The 17,707-nt window shown below is 41.4% G+C and overlaps 1 protein-coding gene across 3 annotated transcripts in view; it reads right to left on the minus strand.

The window, feature by feature from the left end:
- The window catches only part of LOC124788186 (transcriptional regulator ATRX homolog), a 495,869-nt gene that overhangs the window by 261,479 nt on the left and 216,683 nt on the right, over positions 1 to 17,707 (minus strand). For all 3 annotated transcript variants that reach the window (XM_047255347.1, XM_047255346.1, XM_047255348.1), the window contains 2 exons: positions 17,509 to 17,676; positions 2,122 to 2,209 (listed from right to left, as the gene is read on the minus strand). In XM_047255347.1, coding sequence (XP_047111303.1) covers positions 2,122 to 2,209; positions 17,509 to 17,676 — 256 coding nt within the window. The remainder of the gene's footprint in view (positions 1 to 2,121; positions 2,210 to 17,508; positions 17,677 to 17,707) is intronic.

Genomic DNA, 17,707 nt, shown 5'->3' on the forward strand with positions numbered 1-17,707 from the left:
CAAAAAATTACAATGAATGGAAAAGATTGTCTTCAAAAATATAATCCAAAATAGGCAACTGGACATGAGTTGTACAAAGAACAATGTTATCTAAAATCACAGACACAGGGCGAAAAAAGCATAATGAAATAAAATAATGGAACTGTTACATATAACACAATAAAGTGCAATACAATATTCCGAAATCAGCTTGCATAATAATAACTAATAAATGATACATCATAGACAGTACCCAGTCAATCATGGTTACAGGTGGAAACAACATGCACAGGATTGAAAAACAAGACATGCACTCAACTGAAAAAGTTGGATGAAGTACCTGACTGGATGGGGAAGTGGGAGGTAGAGAGAAGTGCTGAGAGTGGAACAATGAAATGAAATACAGAGCAATCGAGGGAAGAGATGCAGAAATGGGGAACAGCAGAGAGAAGAAGGGAAGAGATGCAGAAATGGGGAACAGCAGAGAGAAGAAGGGAAGAGGGTTGTTGTGGCACTTTCCAGATGATAGTGACATTTATGCTGGTCTCTCAGTCCCTAAACCAACTGCAGTGCCATCCATCTCATCCCATAAAATAAAAATATGTGAGTAAAAATACTATTAGTTGTGGCACATGATCTACTGTTGTTCCAGGGTCTACCATTAAAAGTATGTGGTACTTTGAGAGGAAATTTGTTAGTAGCTATTTTAAAAAGTTATTCACAGATACATTTTTAAATTATTTGCAAAGTTTCTTCATCTCCTGCACTTTCAAATTTCCAATCTTAATTTTACCATTTCACTAGCCTAGTTCTTATTTGTTTCATATTTCAGTTACCATTGCTTATAACCTCTCAATATTCATCACCACTTTAATAATAAATACTTTCTCAATGTCAGTTTATTTATTTCTGTATATTGCAAATTGCTATTTAGACTAAATGTGTGCATTGCAAAATTCCACAACTCTCAAATAGCAAGTCTGAGTGGGGTCTCCTCCTCCTCCTCCTCCTCCTCCTCCTCCCCCCCCCCCTCCCACCACCACCACCACCACCACCACCACCACCACCACCCACACACACACCTAGACTTTTGTACTTTGCATCCCAGTTTTTCTGTTTAGTGGCTATATTGTTGGCAACATGAAATGATGTTTAACTTGGGACCAGTAAGGCAAGTTTTCCAGTTATTTATTAATCCTCTCCTTCGTGTTACACACTACAGTTTTATTCTTCCTTTCTTATGATAAATACTCTGCTGTAGGTGACAAAACTTTATGTTAAGCTGAGGCTGTGGTGAAGCTCAAATGTTCACCTTTGGAATGATTACTTGCCTGAATGGAGGCTTACCAACAACCATTCTTCCCACGCACTATTTGCAAGTGGAAAAGGGTTGGAGGGATCAGATAGTGGTACTGAAAGTACCCTCTGCCACAGACCATTAGGTGGCTTGCAGAGTATGATGAAGATGTAGATGTACCTGGTTCTATCTTAACAGTCATATCAGTACTCAAAGATGTAAGAACAGATTTTCTTGGCAGCTGTATTAAGAAGTAACACACACAAAAATAAACTGAGCACAATTTATAGTTCTACAAAATTTAATGGCAGTTACAGACTGTATCCTACAATTTGACAGAACACATTCAGATGGGTTTGGTTGTGTATGAAGATCAATTTTACCACCGGGTAAATTGATATAATTTAGTTCCAATACCAAAATTTTATACGCTATATTCCACGCCTCTAGTGTACAAATCACCCTGTGTTCTTACCTGAAATTTCCATTTTATTATCATAGTGTTTCAAGACTTTGCTAGAAACATAGTAAAAGAAGTGTGCAGGATTTCACAGCCAGAGTCAGTTGACATGAATGTTTGCTGAGTATGGTACTGCATCATAACGTAAAAACCTATACTGGAGGAAGTAACGTTTTGAACATGGGTACATGGCCTTCTTCTGGGTCTACTCAACCAGATGACCCAGAAGAAGACCACTGTAGTTCTGGTCAAAATGCTGGTTTTCCAGTTAGTTTTTTTACATATGATGCGGTACCATACTTAGAAAACTTTTATGTTAAAAGTTAAAGAAAATGCAAAAATATCTTAATGATTCCCTGTTGTTAAGGCAATGGTACATACTAACCTTCTGTGTACTATTTAAATCATCAGTATCACTTCCTGAACTGCCAGTTGATGCTACTACTACTCTTCTGCGCTTTGGCTTCTTCTTCCTAAATGCAGAAAGAATTATATTAAACATTTGATATGAAAGCAGTCTTACTCTTTGCATATAACTAAATCATTTTTCCACTACTTTTAATACGCAAAATGATTCAACTAAGCTGCTTACCTCAAATTTTCAAAACAATTTAAGACATTTTGACTCTCTTGTCACCTAGAAAAATACTAAGAAACTCCTCAATAAACGTGCTTATCATAGCCAAATTAGTTACAGAGATATGAATATCAAATTCAGATTTAAAAACTTAATTCTAGTAATTTCTCCTCTAGTATCATTCACTCAGAATCACAAATTCAATTTTATTTCCACTCTCTAAAATCTCAAAAGTATATACATACACACAATTCTGAACCTTGTATTTAAACAACAGAAAATCTAGGCTGGAATAATGATGATATTATGAAAAGGATACATTGCTACTCACCATATAATGGAGATGATGACTCACAGAAAGGCACAACAAAAAGACTACTACACACTAAGCTTTCGGCAACATGGCCTTCTTCTGAATTAGACAACATATGCACAACACATTCATGCAAACACAATTCACACACACAACCACTGTCTCTGGCTGCCAAGGCCAGAGTGCAAGCAACAGCGCATGATGGGAGATGCAATCTGGGTGTTGGGGGGTAAGGAGGAAGCTGGGACGTGGAGGGGTAAGGATAACTGGGTGCGGGGGGGGGGGGGGGGGGGGGGGGGGGCAGTAAAGTGCTGCTTGTGGAAGTATACAGGCATGAGGTGGGGAGAGGGTAAAGCAGCGAAGAAGGGCAGTTAGGTTCAGTTGGGAGGTTAGATGGAGAGTGGCGGGGGGCGAGAGAGAAGTGACAAGACTGTGAACGCATGGGTGGAATAGAAGACTGCACAGCAACTGGGTGGTTCAGCTGTTTCTTGCCCACAGCTCGTTGGCGACCATTCATGCGGACAGACACCTTGTTGGTTGTCATGCCCACGTAGAATGCAGTGCAGTGATTGAAGCTTAGCTTGTAGATCACACGACTGGTAGCCCTGAGATAGGTGATGCTCGTAACTGGACAGGAATAAGTGGTGGTGGTGGTGGTGGTGGTGGTGGTGGTGGGAGGATGTATGGAACATGTCTTGCACATAGTTATATTACATGGATGTGAGCAATGAGGCAAGGGGTTGAGAGCAGGTATTGAGTAAGGATGTACCAGGATATTGTGCAGGCTTGGCGACTGGTTGAATACTCAGTGAGATCCTTCGTATAATTCATGAGGGACTGCTCATTACTACAGATGTGACGGTCACAGGTGGCTAGGCTATGTAAAGTCTCCCACCCTCATACAGAAACAGATCTCCCATGCCTTATCTCTCCAGTCACCCACCATATCCCACAGCCTCGGCATTCGGCTACAGAGGAGCATTCCTCTATTGACTCATTACCACCCAGGACTAAAGCAACTGAATCACATTCTCCATCCGAGTCTCAACTACCTCTCATCATGCTCCAAAATGAGGAATGTCCTACCAACTATCCTTTCTAAGCCCCCCCCCCCCCACACACACACACACACACACACACACACCACAATATTCTGCTGCCCACTGAAGCCTTACAACATCCTCGTCCATCCCTACTCTATTCCTGCTCCAAACCCCTCGCCTCATGGCTCATATACCTGTAATACCTAGATGCAAGACCTGTTCCATACAGCCTCCCACCACCACCTACTCCAGTCCAATCACAAGCATCACCTATGCCATCAGAGATGGTCACCTGTGAAACCAGTCATGTGATCTACACACTAAGCTACATCCATTGTGTTGTGTACTGCATGGGCATGACAACCAACAAGCTGTCCGTCCGCATGAATGACCACCAACAAAACTGTGGCCATTGCGTTGCTGAGCACACTGCCAACACAACATTCATTTCCTTGACTGTTTGACAGCCTCTGCCATATGGATTCTTCGTGGCATCTGGATTCTTCCTTCCAACACCAACTTTTCTTAATTGCGCAGGTGAGAACACTCCCTACAACATATCCTATGTTCCTGTAACCCTCCTGGCCTCAACCTGTTGTGGTCCCTGTCCTTCACTGACCTATCCCCTCTCCTGTTCCCACTCCAGTAACATACAGCCTTCTATTCCACCTATGCACCCACAGTCTTTTTAATTCTCTGCTTTTCTGACACCCCCCCCCTCCCCCCCCCCCCCCCCCCACACACACACACACTCTGTTTAACCACTCGACTGCACCTAGCTGCCCTACTGTTTCCCCACCTCACACTTGTATGTTTCCACAAACAGCACATTACTGTCCCCCATCCCTTCCCCATTATCCCTCTCCCTCCCCCCCCAGCCTCCTCTATGCCCCCACCACCCAGAATGCTTCTCCTATCATGCACTGTTGCTTGGTGTATAGCCTCAACAGACAGAAACAGTGATTGTGTGTGTGTGTGTGTGTGTGTGTGTGTGTGTGTGTGTGTGTGTGTGTGTGTGTGTGTGTGTGTTAATTGAAAAGTTTACTTGCTTAGCACTCCTTTTATTGTGCCTTTCTGTGACTCAAAATCTCCACTGTATGGTGAGTAGCGATCTATCCTTTTCATAACATTGTCACTGAACCTTAGCTTTATCTGTTTCGAATGTCAAACTGATAGCTATCCTGACCTACATTTAAGAGAGTGTAATTATAAATTGGAAATAGTTGCAAAAGGTTTAATATAAAATTGATGTTAAATCACACTTGGAAATATTTGGTTGGACTGTCACAATTACTGGAAGGCAACTTACGTAATATCTAAGAAAGATCACCAAGTAAGTACGGTAATAGTTGTGTGTGTTTCTCTCAAATTCTTAATGAAATGGATTCATAAAACAGCATCAGTTACAAAAAGGAAATCTAAATAAAAATGGTCATAAATACTTCCATAAAATTCCATTTATGTCATCAAGTGTTTGAAATCCCCATGTCTACTACTGCAATCAGATGTCCTAGACGTTCTGGAGAGATTGAAGCATTCCTTCTTTACTGTTGCAACAATGCAATGATTTAAATCCTCTCCAGCCACTGGAACTTGTGCACAGGCTTCATCTTGCAGCTCAGTCCAGAGAAGAAAGGCTAGTGGTGACAAAGTGAACATGCAGGCCCAATGATAATGCCATTACATCTTACCTACGGATCAAAGTTGGATGAGGATTTTCCTAGCCACAAGGGAGTAATAAGTTGAGCATTCACTGGACTGGTACCACATATATGAAATAATGAATAAATGAGATGTAAAGATGTATGTGATACTATACTTTTCAAGTGCTACTTTCTTTAAGGCAGCCAGTACTGCTTTGGTAAGAAATTATGTGATCTGTTATCCATTAACATTTCTTCCAAGTGAATACTAATTACAATGTCTTCAATAATGCCGCACTGAATGTTCACACTCCACTACTGCCCAAATTTAACCTGCATGGATTCTCAGAAATGTAATAACACATACTTCTAAATATCAGCATTCCATGATTTGTAAATGTAGTTTCACTGGCAAAGAGCAGCCTACTGAGCAAAGCAGCCTGCTTATAAAGCATAAAAATATACAGATGCAGTCTGTTCATGCCAAATATGAGAACAACACTAGACTCATTTATTTCAGAGGGACTCGCAACTCTTCTAGAGTTAATACGTGAATTATGTGCAACAGCTGCAAAAATACCTATAAGAGCTATCAAAAAGTTTCCATTTGAGTGCATTGCTGCAGCATATAGACAACACAGCATGACTGTGCTGCAGGTATACAAGCACAAAATATAGGCATTCATGTCTTTCTGATGTGTGTGTGGTAAACGCAGAAATGTGAATTATGGTGACGTTATTACCAAATGTATCAAAGCACATCGAATGTGTTGTTATTCTTTTCTTGGCTAGCAAAGGATTAACACTGATAGACAAGAATTACAGAATGACATTGTAAATGGGACAGTATGTCTGTTAAAAACCACCATTGTGGAATGATGCACCAAATTCTGTGCTGGTTGCGATTCGTCACAAGATGCCAGTTGATCCGGGTGGCCAGCCTCATCCGTTACAACAACTCAAGTGCGAGACACTTGAGCAGCCGTCCTTTAAGTCCTGATCTCTCCCCATGTGATTATCATGCCTTCAGCCCCTTATAAAATGCCTTGAAAGATCAATGATTCCTGTCAGATAAGGATGTGCAGCAAATAGTTATGGACTTCTTCAAACAGCAAGACACTGTGTTTTTAGCAAATGGGTATATTCAGCCTAGTGAGACGATTGCTCACAGTGATTTTGCTTGACCGGCATACAGATTCTGGAATGTACAGCCTTCAAACAGAAACTTTTTGGTCACCAGTTATATTTAGTTTGTCCATTTACTCGAGTGCCAAGATTCATTGGACAGCATCTGACAGGATACCTTCATTCGTGCAACTTAACTCTTTTCTTCGCATTCCTTCCATATTATCCATAAAGATGAAAGTAGAATATCTCAATTATCTTGGTTTGTGAAACATTCCTCAACCCCAAGTTAGGAGCAGTTGATACACATGAACTATATAGACAATAAATAGCTAAATTTCCTCTATGCCCCTTTTATATTCTTATCACTATGACAGAACACTATTTCCTACTTATCAGATATTATGTATTTACTTGTTTGCGTATGAAATCATACAACAGCAAGAAACAATGGAAAGTCAAGGATGGAATAACAACAATATAGTATGAACCCAAGACTCAGAAAATAGGTTGGAGCAGAAGTTGCTGGGCATGGAACACATTGCACTGGCCATTGCCTGGCTGAATAAGGTGTTACATCATCCCATGTGCCCAGACACATCAGAATGGTTACTGCAAGTGACCTATTGTCAGTTGCAGCACCCAGCTGCCTTCAGGAAGACACCTATACCTTATCAAATATGGTCACAAAGAGAGGCTTCGGTGTGACACAATAACATCACGTCTTCCACAGCTGTCCCACGGCCATACCAGCCCATCCTGTTTTGGCAGACTGGGCAGTAAGTAACACCCAGTCTGTGTTTGTCTGCACAGTCACAACAATTCTGCCACCACTGAACTACAAACAAGGGAGCTCTGTCTGTCTGTCCAGTCCGGGCAGTTGCCATTGCTCCAGCTGCCATCACCAAAGTCCAGCCAGCAGTTTGGAGTCACAGTCTGGGCAGCACCATGATCTTCCGCAAGGCAACCAACATGACAACATTGAAAGCCAGACATAAGCTCAGCCAAAATTTTTGTGTAGAAACTAACCGTGTTCTGAAAGGATAGGCTAAACACGGTTGATCATGGCGTTTATCTTGTTGTGAAATTGAAGTAGATAGTTCCTGTGAGTTAGTATGGGCAGAGGTCATTCTTGGCAACCGGAATAAAATAATAACTGGATCCTTTTACCGACCTCCCAATTCAGATGATGCAATTGTTGAAAGGTTCAAAGAAAACTTGAGTTGATTTCAAACATGTACCAGACTCATACGATCATAGTTGGTGGTGACTTTAATTTACCATCGATATGCTGGTGAAAATACATGTTTAATTCCGGAGGTATGCATAAAACATCATCCGAAATTGTGCTAAACGCATTTTCTGAAAATTATTTTGAGCAGTTAGTTCATGAGCCCACGCGAAAACACACTTGACCTCTTAGCAACGGAGTTGATAATGAGCATCAAAACGGATACAGGGATTAGTGAACACAGGGTTGTCATAGTAATACTGTATATTGTAACCCCTAAACCCTCCAAAAATAAATGAAAAGTATTCCTATTCAAAAAAGCAGATAAAAATTAACTTGATGCCTTTCTGAGGGACAATCTCCACTCCTTCCAAATTAAAAATACAAGAAATAGTATCAGCAACAATTGAGAGATTTATACCAAGTACATTAACAAACGGTGGAGCTGATCCTCCTTGGTACACAAAACAGGTCAGTTCTGACCTGTTTCTGTTGCAGAAACAACGAAACAAACATGCCAAATTTAAACAGACGCAAAATCCTCAAGATTGGCTATCTTTTACAGAAGCTCAAAATTTAGTGTGGACTTCAATGTGAGATTCTTATAATAGTTTTCAAAATGAAACTTTCTCTCTAAACCTGCCACAAAATCCAAAGAGATTCTGGTCATATGTGAAGCATGCTAGTGGCAAGACACAACTGATGCCTTCTCTGCACGACAGAAACGGAGATACTACCGAAGACAGAGCTGCCAAAGCAGAGTTACTAAACACAGCTTACGAAATGCCTTCACAAAAGAAGACGATGTAAATATTCCAGAATTCCAATCAAGAACAGCTGCCAACACGAGTAATGCAGAAGTAATATCCTCGGAGTAGTGAAGCAACTTAAATCACTTAATAAAAGCAAGTCTTATGGTCCAGACTGTATATCAATTAGGTTCCTTTCAGAGTATGCTCCATATTTAACAATCACATACAACCACTTGCTCGATGAAAGATTCGTATCCAAAGACTGGACAGTTGCACAGGTCACACCAATATTCAAGAAAGGTAGTAGGAGTAATCCACTACATTACAGGCACATATAATTAACAACAGTATGCAGCAGGATTTTTAAACATATATTGTGTTAGAACATTATGAAAAACTTTGAAGAAAATGGTCTATTGATGTACAGTTAACACAGATTTAGGAAACATCATTCTTGTGAAACACAACCAGCTTTTACTCACATGAAGCACTGACTGCTATTAACAAGGGATTTCAGATTCATTTCTGGATTTCTGGAAGACTTTTGACACTGTACCACACAAGCGGCTTGTAGCGAAATTGCGTGCTTATGGAATATCATCTCAGTTATGTGAATGGATTCGTGATTTCCTGTCAGAGAGGTCACAGTTCATAGTAGTTGGTGGAAGGTTATCAAGCGTTCCCCAATGTAGTGTTACAGGCCCTTTGCTGTTTCTTATTTATATAAACAATTTGGAAGACAATCTGAGCAGACGTCTTAGGTTGTTTATCAACTAATAAAGATAGCTGAAGATCAAAACAAATTGCAAAACGATTTAGAAAAGATACATTACGTGATCAAAAGTATCCGAACACCTGGCTGAAAATGACTTACAAGATCGTAGCACCCTACATCGGTAATGCTGGAATTCAATATTGTGTTGGCCCACCCTTTGGCCTGGATGACAGCTTCCATTCTCGCAGGCATATGTTCACTCAGGTGCTGGAAGGTTTCTTGGGGAATGACAGCCCATTCTTCATGGAGTGCTGCACTGAGGAGAGGTATCGAGGTCGGTCAGTGAGGCCTGGCACGAAGTCGGCATTCCCAAACATCCCAAAGCTGTTCTATAGGATTCAGATCAGGACTCTGTGCAGGTCAGTCCATGACAGGGATGTTATTGTCATGTAACCACTCCGCCACAGGCCGTGCATTATGAATAGCTGCTTGATTGTGTTGAAAGATGCAATTACCATTCCTGAATTGCTCTTCAACAGCAAGAAGCCAGAAGGTGCTTAAAACATCAATGTAGGCCTGTGCTGTGACAGTGCCACACAAAACAACAAGGTGTGTAAGACCCCTCCACAAAAAACATGACCACACCATAACACCACCGCTCTCAAATTTTACTGTTGGCACTACACATGCTGACAGATGACACTCACTGGGCATTCGCTATACCCACATCCTGCCATCAGATCGCCACATTGCATACCATGATTCGTCACTCCACACAATGTTTTTCCACTGTTCAATCGTCCAATGTTTACAGTCCTTACACCAAGCGAGGTGTCGTTTGGCATTTACTGGCATGATGTGTGGCTAATGAACAGCCACTCAACCATGAAATCCAAGTTTTCTCACCTCCAGCATAGCGGTCATAGTACCTTCAGCGCACCCTGATGCAGTTCGGAATTCCTGCGCAATGGTCTGGATAGATGTCTACCTATTACACATTACAACCCTCTTCAACTGTCGGTGGTCTCTGTTAGTCAACAGACTAGTTCGGCTTGTAGGCTTTTGTGCTGTACGTATCGATTCACGTTTCCACTTCACTATCACATTGGAAACAGTGGACATAGGGATGTTTAAGAGTGTGTAAATCTCGCATACAGACGTGTAACACCCAATCACCTGACCACGTCCCAAATCCGTTCTGCGGAGCACCCCAGTCCGCTCTCTCACGATCTCTAAGAAGTACTGAGCTCTCTGATATGGAGTACCTGGCAGCACAATGCACCTAATATGAAAAAGTGTGTTTTTGGGGGATGTCCGGATGTTTTTGATCACATAGTGTATCTGTATGGTGCAAAAATTGGCAATTGACCCTAAATAACAAAAAGTGTGAGGTCATCCACATGAGTTGTAAAAGGAATCCGTTAAACTTTGGTTACACAATAAATCAGTCAAATCTAAAGACCATAAATTCAACTAAATACCTAACAATTACAACTACGAACATTAAATTGGAAGAAACAGATATAAAATGTTGTGGGGAAGGCAGGACACTTAGAAAATGTATTAGACCTTCTAAGGAGACTGCCTACACTATGCTTATCTGTCCTCTTTTAGAATACTGCTGCTTGGTGTGGGATCCTTACCAGATAGGATAGATAGAGTACATCAAAAACGTTCAAAGAAGGGCAGCATGTTTTGTATTATCACGAAATAGGGGAGAGGGTGTCACTGAAGTGATACACGATTTGGGGTGATCATCATTAAAACAAAGACTTTTGTTGTAGCGCAATCTTCTCAAGCAATTCCAGTCACCAACTTTCTCCTCCGAATGTGAAAATATTTTGTTGACACCAACAACATAGGAAGAAATGATCACCATGATAAAATAAGGGAAACAGAGCTCATTGGAGAGATATGGGTGTTCGTTCTTTCTGCGCACTGTATGAGATTGGAATAATAGAGAATTGTGAAGGTGGTTCGATGAATCCTCTGCCAGGCACTTAAATGTGATTTGCAAAGTATCCATGTAGATGTAGATGTAAACTCACTGCCTGCTCTGCAACACAGCTGAACCACTTGTGGTGTCCACACCATCACCGAGTCAGCTCGCTGTGTCAACTCTCCACAGGGTACACAGCTTGCCTGTCTACATCACTGGCCATCACTATGCCTGCTGCTCAGTGTGGAATATTACATGAAGAAAAAAATGCATTTTAATAACTGTACTAGCTGGGTGGAACAATAAAGACTTGTTCATGTTTAAGGAGGAGTCAAATTAAATGACTGAATGAAAGAGGGATATGTATATGTTTACCACTGGTCTGTCTACCACTTTCCCACATATCAAACCTGTCTCCCAAACCATCGACGGAGCTTACCATGCCCAAGAGAAAACTCAAACCTATCCTGATAAACCATAACTGCTAAGGTTTAATGTCAGTTTGTCCACAGCTTTCGTTGACCTGTTACAGTTTGGCACCCTTGACTTGCACCATAGGGTGGTGGGGTTTCGGGTTCCGCTGGATAGGTCAGGAGTCCACTACACGCAGCAGGCGGCTACACAGGTAGCCGGGGTTGTGTGGCGTGGACTGGGTGGTTTTTTAGGTTAGATGACCTCGGGCAAGTACAGAAAGGGCAACAACCTCAAAGGGTGCAGGGCAAAGTCAGGACACGCAGGGACCAAGCAGCAATCGGTATTGTAATTGTAAACTGTCGAAGCTGCATTGGTAAAGTACCGGAACTTCAAGCGCTGATAGAAAGCACCGAAGCTGAAATCGTTATAGGTACGGAAAGAGATAAATTCTGCCGAAATTTTTACAAAGGTACAGACGGTGTTTAGAAAGGATAGATTGTATGTAACCGGTGGTGGCGTGTTTGTCGCTGTTAATAGTAGTTTATCCTGCATTGAAGTAGAAGTGGATAGTTCCTGTGAATTGTTATGGGTGGAGGTTACACTCAACAACCGAGCTAGGTTAATAATTGGCTCCTTTTACCGACCTCCCGACTCAGCAGCATTAGTGGCAGAACAACTGAGAGAAAATCTGGAATACATTTCACATAAATTTTCTCAGCATGTTATAGTCTTAGGTGGAGATTTCAATTTACCAGATATAGACTGGGACACTCAGATGTTTAGGACAGGTGGTAGGGACAGAGCACCGAGTGACATTATACTGAGTGCACTATCCGAAAATTACCTCGAGCAATTAAACTGAGACCCGACTCATGGAGGTAACATCTTGGACTTACTGATAACAAACAGACCCAAACTTTTCGACTCTGTAAGCGCAGAACAGGGAATCAGTGATCTTAAGGCCACTGCAGCATCCCTGAATATGGAAGTAAATAGGAATATAAAAAAAGGGAGGAAGATTTATCTGTTTAGCAAGAGTAATAGAAGGCAGATTTCAGACTATCTAACACATCAAAACGAAAATTTCTGTTCCAACACTGACAATGCTGAGAGTTTATGGAAAAAGTTCAAGGCAATCGCAAAATGCGTTTTAGACAGGTACATGCCGAGTAAAACTGTGAAGGACGCGAAAAACCCACCGTGGTTCAACAACAAAGTTAGGAAACTACTGCGAAAGCAAAGAGAGGCTCACTGCAAGTTTAAACACAGCCAAAACCTCTCAGACAAACAGAAGCTAAACGATGTCAAAGTTAGCGTAAGGAGGGCCATGCATGAAGCGTTCAGTGAATTTGAAAGTAAAATTCTATGTACCGGCTTGACAGAAAATCCTAGGAAGGTCTGGTCTTACGTTAAAACAGTAAGTGGCTCAAAACAGCATATCCAGACACACTGGGATGTTGATGGCACTGAAACAGAGGATGACACACAAAGCTGAAATACTAAACACCTTTTTCCAAAGCTGTTTCACAGAGGAAGACCACACTGCAGTTCCTTCTCTAAATCCTCGCACAAACGAAAAAATGGTTGACATCGAAATAAGTGTCCAAGGAATAGAAAAGCAACTGGAATCACTCAACAGAGGAAAGTCCACTGGACCAGATGGGATACCAATTCGATTCTACACAGAGTATGCGAAAGAACTTGCCCCCCTTCTAATGGCCGTGTACCGCAAGTCTCTAGAGGAACGGAAGGTTCCAAATGATTGGAAAAGAGCACAGGTAGTCCCAGTCTTCAAGAAGGGTCGTCGAGCAGATGCGCAAAACTATAGACCTATATCTCTGACGTCGATCTGTTGTAGAATTTTAGAACATGTTTTTTGCTCGCATATCATGTCATTTCTGGAAACCCAGAATCTACTCTGTAGGAATCAACATGGATTCTGGAAACAGCGATTGTGTGAGACCCACCTCGCTTTATTTGTTCATGAGACCCAGAAAATATTAGATACAGACTCCCAGGTAGATGCTATTTTCCTTGACTTCTGGAAGGCGTTCGATACAGTTCCGCACTGTCGCCTGATAAACAAAGTAAGAGCCTATGGAATATCAGACCAGCTGTGTGGCTGGAGTGAAGAGTTTTTAGCAAACAGAACACAGCATGTTGTTCTCAATGCAGAGACGTCTACAGACGTTAAAGTAACCTCTGGCGTGCCACAGAGGAGTGTTATGGGACCACTGCTTTTCACAATATATATAAATGACCTAGTAGATGGTGTCGGAAGTTCCATGCGGCTTTTCGCGGATGATGCTGTAGTATATAGAGAAGTTGCAGCATTAGAAAATTGTAGCGAAATCCAGGAAGATCTGCAGCGAATGGGCGCTTGGTGCAGGGAGTGGCAACTGACCCTTAACATAGACAAATGTAATGTATTGTGAATACATAGAAAGAAGGACCCTTAGAAAATGTAGTCCATCAACAAAGGAGGTGGCTTACAAAACACTTGTTCAACCTATACTTGAGTATTGCTCATCAGTGTGGGATCTGTACCAGATCACGTTGACGGAGGAGATAGAGAAGATCCAAAGAAGAGGGGCACATTTCGTCATAGGGTTATTTGGTAAGCGTGATAGCGTTACGGAGATGTTTAGCAAACTCAAGTGGCAGACTCTGCAAGGGAGACGCTCTGCATCGCAGTGTAGCTTGCTATCCAGGTTTCGAGAGGGTGCGTTTCTGGATGAGGTATGGAATATATTGCTTCCCCCTACTTATACCTCCCGAGGAGATCACGAATGTAAAATTAGAGGGATTTGAGCATGCACGGAGGCTTTCCAGCAGCCGTTCTTCCCGCGAACCATATGCGACTGGAACAGGAAAGGGAGGTAATGACAGTGGCACGTAAAGTGCCCTCTGCCACACACCGTTGGGTAGCTTGCGAAGTATAAATGTAGATTTAGATGTAGATGTGGTGGTGGTGTGATTCTGCAGGCTACTGTTATAATATTATGTAAAGGATAGATGGTTTCACACTATATAGAGGAGACGTTGTGTTGCAGACAGCCACAACAAAAAGGATGCTACACATTTTACCTTTCTGCCAAAAGGTCTTCTTCTGAAGTGGAAAACACACACACACACACACACACACACACACACACACACACACACACACACACACAAAGAGACATGACCACCGTCTCTAACTGCAGCAAGCCAGAAATGGTCATGCGGTGTGTGTGTGTGTGTGTGTGTGTGTGTGTGTGTGTGTGTGTGTGTGAAAAAGGCCTTTTTGGCCAAAAACTAAAATGTTAAGCAGTAATCTCTGTCTCCATATTACCCTGTCTACCACCGTTAAGCTCTCTGTTTTTCAAATCTCGTCCGATGCAGTCCCTAACGATCAGTCTTTCCTTCTCATCCTGTATGGTAAGTCTCCCCTGACCCGCGGTTCTGGGTTACTTTCCCGAAATCTACCCCTTTTACTACACCTCTCCACTTCTTTTCCTTCACTTCTCTAACTTCCCCTTCAACCCTTCTGCCTGAAGAAGGAGCCACTGGCTCTGAAAGTTTGTCAATTACAACCGCCTTTTGTGTGTTTTCTGCCGCCACTTAGGGAGTAGGTTTTTTATCTAACCAGTTAAATATATTTGTCATTAACTGATTGTTTTTGTTGTTAAACGAACATCCTTTATACGATACCTTGTATGTAAAGACTGCTTCATCCACAATGCTTTCCCCACAATGTAATCAATGCAAAAGATCCATATCATAACAAAAATTAAAACTATGTTTTTCATTATTATTATTATTATTACTATTATTATTATTATTATCATATTATTTTATTTTTACTGTCAAGTTCTCATTCTACTGAAATACCATTTCACAACACAAAAATTTCAGTAATAATGTTTTCAGTTTGTAACACTTCAGAAAGTCATCAGTTATAAAGTAGCAATATACTACATTATTTTAAGTCTGATCATATTATTATTTCTTACAGTAAATAGTACACGCATCACTGTAAGTATAAGGCACACACTACAAATAATGCTGCCTACCAATCGTAGAAACATGGTTAAGTCTTTAAATGTAGGGAATTTATTAAACAAAACATTGGTTACTCTATACTGTTAACTTACTGTGTACAGTTCACTGTGCTGTCTCCTAGAATTTTATCCACAGCTACAGAATTGTTGCACAAGCTCTTTTGTTCCTCACATGGCTACTAGAAAACATTATTACAACAGCAAGTAAGGCACCTTTCATATCTGCCTGAAACATGCCTCCTATCTTACACGTGCCAGAGCATTTTCTGATGCAGCAGACAATTCAAGTTCACGAACTATTCCCACTCTCTCCTTCCATGTACTAAACAACAGAGTAATATTTTATGCTTGTGATCTGATAAACCTGCTTGATTCTTTACTACTGGTACACAGTTACGCTTTTGTAGTATTGTCACCAATCCACAGTTATGCTGAAAATCATCAGGAAAATATTCTTATGTTGACAGAGAGTAATTAGTAATAGACCCAACTCTACTGTGACAGACTGTGCACACAAAGAATCTCTTTTAGCAGCAGCAGCAGCAGTAACACAGGGTGTTTGTAAATCTTAGTGTTTTAACACTTTATAATATTTATTACCTTAAACTTCCAATTATAAATGATATGTCAAATGAAAGAGCAACTCATCAAACAGTTGCGTTTGGCACCAGTGCGCATGCGCAGCATGCAATGTTTCCGCCACAGTCCGCTACACAGCGGTAGTAGCGAAGATGGCGACTAGTGAACAGAAAGCGTTTTGTGTTTTGCAGTTTGCGAAGATAGAATCTGTAGTTACTGTGCAACATGCATTCCGGCTGAAGTTCGGTTGTGATCCTCCAAATGATGATAACATTCGCAGATGGTATCATCAATTTGAAGATACTGGCTGCCTTTGTAAAGGGAAGAGCACAGGACGACCAAGAGTTAGTGAAGAGACTGTTGAGCGAGTGAGAGAGTCGACTACTCATAGCCCAAAGAAATCAGTCTGGAAGGCTAGTCGTGAATTACAAGTTTCTGTGTCGACTATTTGGAAAGTTTTAAGAAAACGCTTACAACTATGTTCTTACCGTTTACAGTTATTACAGGCTCTAAAGTCGGCAGACCATGGATTACGTGGCAACTTCAGGAACAAAGTGTTGCTACATGACGATGAAGATTTTCTGGATCATGTTGTCTTCAGTGATGAATTGACGTTTCACCACTCACAATGTGCGCATGTGGGGCTTAGAAAATCCTCAGGAGGTGGTACAAATGCAACGAGATTCCCCTAAAGTGACTGTTTTTTGTGCCGTATCCCGGCAGAAAGTTTATGGGCCTTTCTTTTCTGGTGAACCTACTGTAACTGGCACTTGTTACCTTGATACACTAGAGCAATGGCTCTTCCCTCAGTTGGAAGATGAGCCAGAGAACTTCATTTTCCAGCACGATGGTGCGCCACCTCACTGGCTTAGCAAAGTACGCGATTGGTTGAACTTCACTGTACCCACGAGCTGGATAGGCCACAAGGGGTCCAATGACACGGCTTGCTTTGCATGGCCTCCGTGCTCACACGTCCTAATGCCATGCGATTTTTTCCTTTAGGGCTTCATCAAGGATAATGTGTATGTGTCTCCACTACCTCCTGAATTAAGAAACCAGATTGAAGCAGCTGTTCCTACAATCACTGAAGACACACTTATCAACGTTTGGGATGAACTCAGCTATAGACTTGATGTTTGCCGTGTGACAAATGGTGTTCACATTGAACATTTATAAGGTTCTTGGTAAAACCGTTTGAGTTGTTCTTCCATTGGACATATCATTTATAACTGTAAGTTTAATATTATAAATATTATAAAGTGTTAAAATCCCGATATTCATTTATAAACACCCTGTATTAATAGTATTAGTAGAAGTATAAATACAGTACAGTATCAGCATCAACATAATCAGCAATGACACTGTTAACTAAACAAGCGAAACGGGAAAGAAACTCACAGTTCAATGCTTGAAGGGGAGCTGCTACTACTGTCTATGTCACTGGATTCTGACTTGTGTTTGCGTTTCCTTTTAGTACCAAACAGAGCTTCTAAATCACTGCTCTCACTGCCCGATTTGATATCTGAACAAGAATCTGAGTCCACAATACGCTTTCGTTTCTTCTTCCTGTAATATGACACAAAACAAATAAATGTTC

This window comes from Schistocerca piceifrons, chromosome 3, assembly GCF_021461385.2.
Source record: "Schistocerca piceifrons isolate TAMUIC-IGC-003096 chromosome 3, iqSchPice1.1, whole genome shotgun sequence".
Classification (NCBI taxonomy): domain Eukaryota; kingdom Metazoa; phylum Arthropoda; class Insecta; order Orthoptera; family Acrididae; genus Schistocerca; species Schistocerca piceifrons.